The sequence below is a fragment of the Penaeus vannamei genome, chromosome 23, assembly GCF_042767895.1.
Source record: "Penaeus vannamei isolate JL-2024 chromosome 23, ASM4276789v1, whole genome shotgun sequence".
Classification (NCBI taxonomy): domain Eukaryota; kingdom Metazoa; phylum Arthropoda; class Malacostraca; order Decapoda; family Penaeidae; genus Penaeus; species Penaeus vannamei.
In genome coordinates, this window is record NC_091571.1 from 30,066,518 (window position 1) to 30,074,017 (window position 7,500).

The following is a 7,500-nucleotide window of genomic DNA, read 5'->3' on the forward strand; positions in this document are numbered from 1 at the left end:
CTCTCTCTCTCTCTCTCTCTCTTTCACTCACTCACTCACTCACACAATTACTCACTAACTCACTTACTTAATTACTCACTCACCACTCACTCACTCACTCACTCACTCACTCACTCACTCACTCACTCACTCACTCACTCACTCACTCACTCACTCACTCATTTACACACACACACACACACACACACACACACACACACACACACACACACACACACACACACACACACACACACACACACACACACACACTCTGATTCTGTGACAAATTACAAATGTTCATAAAGAAATATAATCCGATTATGCGATGTCTTTTCATCATTGGCATCCGATTCTGATGTGGAATTAACCTGATGAAATCTCTCTTAGCCCTTTTTTGGGGATAAGTCGAGAGAGGGGGGAGAGAGAGGGAGAATAAGAGGGAGAGGAGGAGAGACGGACAGAGAGGGAATAGCAGAGAGAGGGATAGAGAGGGAGGGGCAGAGAGAGGAACAGAAAGAGAGGAGCGGAGAGAGGAACAGAGAGGGAGGGGCAGAGAGGAACAGAGAGGGAGGGGCAGAGAGAGGTACAGGGAGGAAGGGACAGGGAAATCAACAGGGAGGAAGGGACAGGAAGAGAGGGGGTAGAGAAACAGGGATACCGATAAAGGAAGAAAGAAACAAGGAGGAGAAAGAGAAAGGATATGCTTGAGGAACGCAAGGATTAGATCACAAAGAAAGGAGAGGAAGTACAGAGTGGGCGGGGCAAGAGAAATGAATGGATAAAAAAGAGAGAAGAAGAAAGAAAGGAAGAAAGAACAGCGAGATGAACTTTCAGAACGCAGGGAAAAGGACCCAGCGCCTTGCAGGGAAGGGGAGGAGCACGTGCCTATTGTAGAATATTCCTTTCGCTTCGATATTTTGTTGGGTAACTTTATTGAATCGGGTGTCTTCCTTTCCCTTGCCGGGCTCTGTCGGAGGGAGAGATGAAGAGGAAGGGGAAGAGGAAGAGGAAGAAGGGGTGAGGAGAGAGAAGAAGGGGACAGAGGAGAGAGAAGAAGGGGACAGAGGAGAGAGAAGAAGGGGACAGAGGAGAGAGAAGAAGGGGACAGAGGAGAGAGAAGAAGGGGACAGAGGAGAGAGAAGAAGGGGACAGAGGAGAGGACGTAACGGGACGCGACGAGACGAGACGTGGGAAAGAGGAGAGGAGCAAGAGAAGGGAAGGGAGAGAAAGAGAGGGAGGACAGGAGAAGAGAAGAGAGAACAAACGAAAGAAAAAAAGGCGAAACACAGAAATTGAGGGAGGACCGTGTGAAGGGCGAGACAGAGGTGCGCAGTGATTGATAATCCTTGTACTGGCCGTGCGTTGTGTCGGCCGGAGAGGCTGCTCTGGGGATTCCTTGTGGATCGCGAGGGAGTCCGGCGAGTTGAAATTCTTTGAAGTTTTTATTTCGTTTTTGTTCCATATTCATAGAAGGTGAAGAACGCGGCTTTGAAGGTGGAAAGCCTGCCCCGGATTCTTCTTCCTTTCGAAAGAACGCGGAATGAATACTAAGCTGTAAGTTCCTTTTAGAGGGAATTCTTAAAGGCAGGGCGTTTAAAGTAGAAATGTCTCACTCGAGGACCAACAACCAAACCGCATCCCATATCATGAAAAAAATCTTGTCCCACATCTTCGTATCGAAAGTTTAACAGCGAAAGGCGCGCAAAAGTTAGAACAATATCCCCTGCAGCGGGACGCAACTTTCCCGGCAACAGGAGTCGATTGTGCAGAAAGAGAGTTTTGCATGGAATATATGTATAAGAATTGGCAAAAATAACAAAAATGCACTGGAAGTTTTACTTTTGTTTTTTGTCTGCTCGTCTGTTTTATGGACGGATGGCAGATATCACAGGCATAAAGATGCAAGTTTGAGCATTTGTCTCCATGTGCGTTTGCTAAAGAATATAAAAATAAAAGGAAAGATGGGGAAAAAAGCGCTTACACACTTTACTAACACACACAAGTATGCATATACATACGCACATGCACGCACGGACGGGAGCATTTAAACATTAAATTCATGAATTCATGCATATAAACACATATATACTAATGACAAATGTACACACTTGTACCAGCTCTTCTTGTTCTAGCATTGTGTAATTTTAATCTCTCGAGCCTTTTTGAAATAAACTATTATCATCATTACCATAAGTGTAAATCATGCCCAACTTGAGTTATTTTGCTGTTTGATAGATTTCGAATGACCATACTTCAGGGAAAATATTACGACGGAAGTGTGAGGTTAGACTCGGGGCATTCGTGTGAGGAACGTGTGCGAGGTGGTCTTGCGAGGGGTGGAGAAGGGTCCCCTGGGTATGAAATGGACTGGGGCACGACGAGGGTAGGGGGAGGGGAAGGAGGAGAGGAGGAGGGAGGAGGGAGGGGAAGAGGAAGGAGGAGGGAGGAGGGAGGGGGAGAGGAAGGAGGAGGGAGGAGGGAGGGGAAGAGGAAGGAGGAGGGAGGAGGGAGGGGAAGAGGAAGGAGGGCGAAGGGGAGGGGAAGGAGAGGGGCGCGAAGGGGCTAAAAACAGCTTGGGAGTCGCCATGTGTAATGGGACGCGTGCGAGCATGTGCAGTGTTGATCGCCAGTCGACTTAACTTTATTGTGGTCAACGGTGCCTGTGCTTGACTTCGCTTTCGCTCCAGTGTTCGGTGATGAGACACGTATGTTTTTTCCTTGTTTGTCTTTACCCTTCTTTCCCTCTCTCTCTCTCTCTTTCCCTCTACCTCCGTCTCTCTCTTTCTCTCTGATCCTCCTCCCTTCCCTTTCTCCCTCTCAAACCTTCCCTCCTATCTTTAACCCTTCCTCCACCTTTCCCTACTCTTTCCATCTTCTGCCCTTCTCTCCATCCATTTCTCCATCTTTTAATCTCTCTGTATATTATCTCTCTCTGTGATCGTACTTACTCATCTTGTATCTTCCTACATGAACGCGATGCAAAGGTACTAAATGTAGCTAGAGAATCAGCTCGCGAGTGACAGAAAAGCCATAACCCTCCACGTCGCATGTCGAAGTCGTGCAACCTGAACAAGACCCTTCCGTACTCCTCATAAACAAGTAAATCAACAGCACCCCCATCCCCTACCCATCTCTTCCATCCCCTCCCCTCCCACCCTCGTCTCCCCTCCTCTCCCCTCCCTCTCGTCTCCCGTCCCCTCCCCTCCCCTCCCCTCTTAGCAAGACGCTTTCAAGTTTCGGACAATTATGTGACCCGACTTGCCCTCGACTGCCACTCGCTCTGCTGTTGGTGCGTCGCCCGTTTCCCTTGGGAGCTGCAAGGCCGGCTGTGTATACAGAGCCGAAACACTTTTAATTAGAATACCTGAAGATTTGCAAACAGCTGCTCTAGAGCGGGGTCGTGGAGCTTGTCGGAGGGAAGTGTGGAAATTTGCGAAGGTGTGGGTATTGGGGTGGGGACTGATGTGTAGATTAATCACCTGCGTGTATATCGGGAGTTCTGTGATGGGTGTGTCCCCGTTGACCTCTGCATGCAATTGTATGCGTGCAGGCTTCGTGCAAGAGCATGAGTGCCTGTCATTCCCGTGTTGACCCAAGCGTTCATCACGTGTCTCAAATAAAGAAAACGTCCGCCTACTGCTGTGTTTGATTGTATTTTAATTGGTCGCTGGACAACGGCTAATGAATAAAGAGTTAGTTTTATGAATCAGATTTTATCGATAACACGTCATTATTCAAAAGCTAATTACTGTATATTTGTAGAAGCGCTCGCTCCCTCCGACCGAGGCTAGCGCAAACACTCGTTTTTCACTCGTGAATCATGAAGCATTCATATTTCATATGAATATATACGCATGCTTATGATGTGATGGCATGCGAGCGCATTCGTACACGCATACGCAAAAACGTACGCAAACACACAAAAGAAGACTTATTGTATATACGCACAGAGACGAATAAGAATGTGCACACACACACACACACACACACACACACACACACACACACACACACACACACACACACACACACACTCTCTCTCTCTCTCTCTCTCTCTCTCTCTCTCTCTCTCTCTCTCTCTCTCTCTCTCTCTCTCTCTCTCTCTCTCTCTCTCTCTCTTTCTTTTTCTCCCTCCATCTCCCTCTCCCTGTCCCTTTCTCTTCCCCCCTTCTCTCTCTCTCTCTCTCTCTCTCTCTCTCTCTCTCTCTCTCTCTCTCATTTTTCTTTTTCTTTTTCTCTCTCTCTCTCTTTTTTTTCTTTTCCCCCCTCTCTCTCTTTCTCTCTCTCTCTCTCTCTCTCTCCCTCTCTGTGTGTCCCCTCTCTCTCTCTCTCTCTCTCTCTCTCTCTCTCTCTCTCTCTCTCTCTCTCTCTCTCTCTCTCTCTCTCCCTCTCTCCATCTCCCTCTCCCTCTCCCTCTCCTCTCTCCTTCCCTCTGCCTCTCTCCCTCCCTCCCTCCCTCCCTCCTTCCTTCACTCTCTCCCCCTCTCTCTCCATCCCCCTCTCCCTTTCCCTTTCCCTTTCGCTCCCCCCCTCCCTCTCACTCTTTCTCTCTCCCTCTCTCTCCCTCCCTCTCTTCAGTCCCCCCCCCCCCCCACCCATTTGCACACACAAATGCACAGGTATATATGTGTGCCTAGTACACATGGATTTATGCTCACATACTGCATGGCCATAAAAATACTCATCCATATAAGAGTAGCAACAGCACTTGCAGAGATACACACATTCATGCAAGTGCAAATATGTATGAGGACGCGGTCATGCATACATTTATATACATATAGATACGATTTTCATGTTTTATAGAAGCTGATATTGAAAATATACAACCCAATTGAATAATTAATTAAGATCAGAGCAGCTTCACTTTAAAACTTTCACCCTGTTTAGTGCATTATAACGTCATAGAGCGAGGCAACGTTTGGCATGTAGGGCAGGCAGATTCGGTATGTCCCGCGTGGGTATGACAGTTGGCATGTCTCCCTTGGCGCGTCCGGAGGGGGTATGCCACAGGAAGACCCTCGCACAAACCGTAGACACAGATTTTTTTTTAACAGCGACAAATGATGAAAGCCCTTTCTGGCTATCTCTGTCTGTCACCCCCTCTCCCAGTCCCTCTCTCGCTTCCCCCCCTTTCTCTCTCTCTCTCTTTCTTTCTCCCTCTCCCTCTCTCTCTCTCTCTCTCTCTCTCTCTCTCTCTCTCTCTCTCTCTCTCTCTCTCTCTCTCTCTCTCTCTCTCTCTCTCTCTCTCTCTCTCATTCTCTCTCATTCTCTTTCTCCCTCTCTCTCTCTTTCTCCCTCTCTCTCTCTTTCCCCCTCTCTCTCTCTTTCCCCCTCTCTCCCTCTTTCTCCCTCTCTCCCTTTCTTTCTTTCTTTACCCCCTCCATATTTCCATCTTTCTATCTTTCCCTCTTTCCTTCTTTCTCTCTTTCTTGCCTTTCCTTCCCTGCTGCTTAATGGAAAGCAGATACTTAAGGAGAAAGCAGGTAGGGCGGGTGCCTCGAACTTTTGAGGGTGCGGAGTGAGTTGTTGTTGCGGCCGTGGTCTTCGTTTCTTTCAGCGGGTCTTACTGTCTCGTTTTGTTTTGCTTTTGGAGTGCCATGGAAAAAGCGGCTGCTTTGGGCGTTCCGTTATGTATGGGGGCGGGGCGTCCTCTTTGCGGTATTGGTTTTGTGGAGAGAAATATATGAGTGTACATATTTACGTGGGTGTGCTGTATTTACGTGTGTTTGTAATATATGAATGTATGTATATATGTGTATCTGTATGTTTGTGTGGATAGTCCCCACATTTATATGTGGTATCAGAGTCTGTATGCTTGTTTGTGTGTGTATGTATCATGTGTTTGGACAATAACTGTTAGCCATAATTCGTACCCCATACAGCATTTTAGAGTCGAGGGTCGCTTTCTATTTGAGAGCGTGTTCAGATACTTCTCGCCCCTGGCCATGTAGGGAAATAACTCTTCCGACGGTGTTATTTTTTTCCTGCGAATAGCCTCAGTCGCCGTTTCGTGACAGGTTGCTTTGACTGACTGTTTTCGGGTGTGTGTCGCACGGCAGTAAATGTCTCGCTATTCTGATCGTTTCACTATATACAGGGCGGTACAGGGAAGATTATTAGAGTCCGCGTGTAGCTCAAAGGATGATCTGAATTATTTACTCAGACAAACGACGTCTCGTGTCTTTTAGCGCCAATGAAATAAGGAACATTTGACTGAGAATATGTACAACTGTGGTAGCGCATATTTGTGGGCGCATTATTGCAGATTATTATTATTTTCTTTTTTGGGGGGGTGATGTATGATCTCGGTGTTTTCTTAAAGTATCTTCTTCCCTTGATAAATAGAAGCACTTTAGCAAGGACTGTGCTCATTAATATATCAGAAGTTTTATCGTAAAATTGACACGTTTTTGATAAATGGCTCTCCCTGTAAGTCACTAGGCGGTGTGTGTTTAATGAATGACCTAGCATGCATCTCTTGGTATGAACAATGCCTCTCGTAAGTTTGAGATTAAAACGTATCGCTCATTTATCAAATAGTAGCTCAGGCCCATCCCTTGATCTCGCTCGAAGACGGTGCAAGTGTTACCTCCGAATGAAAACTGATCCTTGATGATTTTGTGTCCCATACTAATAGAGAACATTGCCACAACAAGATGGCATAAGTGACACGTACTCAAGGCGACAATTTACGGTTGCTATATCCGGTGAGACCAGATTTAATTTTCTTGTCGGCTAAATGTGTTAACGCTGTTAGTAAGATAATGAACTGGCAACGCGGTTTATTAATCTACCAAGTAACATTTGAATGTTTCTAGTATACGAAGAGAAATTCATTGTAGTTTTGTTAAGGATAATGCGACTGATTGCGGGATATAAATCTATCTATTCTCATAAGATGCTACATACAAAACACATACACAGCAACAGCTTTGAGCATATGGCTACGCACCACACATACACTTGTAAACCCAACACAACCTATTACAACAGAGCGTATAATACCCCTTTGCTAGATTATCCTTTGTTGCCTTCCATTATAACTAATTTGTTTTTTTTTTTCTCTTTGTTGAACAGGCCTGGTAGACTTGGTGGTGGCCCGAGCACCGCCCCTGGAGAAGCAGCACCAGAGCCTCGCCTCCCTCGAGCAGGACCAGCCCCTTCAGAAACACGAGAAACAACCGTCCTCCGCCTCAGTGACTGCTCAGCCGCAAGAACCCAACGCGACAGACATGGTAAGATGCACCCGACTCGCTTTTGAGGGAGGGTAGAGGGAAAAGTTAGGGAAGATAGGGAGAAAGAAGGGGAGGGGGGAAGGGCAAGGGGAAGGAGGGGAGGGAAGAGGGAGGGGAAGAGCTTTCTTTGATGCGAACTGATGCAAACTCTCTTGCTTTTGAACCTTGTAATAATACGATGCGAGTTTAGTTTAGTTATTGGTGTCTTGGAGCTGGGGATTAATGGGTGTTTGGTGCAAATTTCACGGGCATTTGCAAACACGCAAGAGGACAAGGTTCC

The 7,500-nt window shown here is 46.8% G+C and overlaps 1 protein-coding gene across 16 annotated transcripts in view; it reads left to right on the forward strand.

The window, feature by feature from the left end:
• The window catches only part of LOC113804292 (multiple PDZ domain protein), a gene marked incomplete at its 5' end in the record, with an annotated part of 877,687 nt that overhangs the window by 377,717 nt on the left and 492,470 nt on the right, over positions 1–7,500 (forward strand). For all 16 annotated transcript variants that reach the window (XM_070137891.1, XM_070137892.1, XM_070137893.1 and 13 more), the window contains 1 exon segment: positions 7,063–7,220. In XM_070137891.1, the coding sequence (XP_069993992.1) occupies positions 7,063–7,220 (158 nt within the window).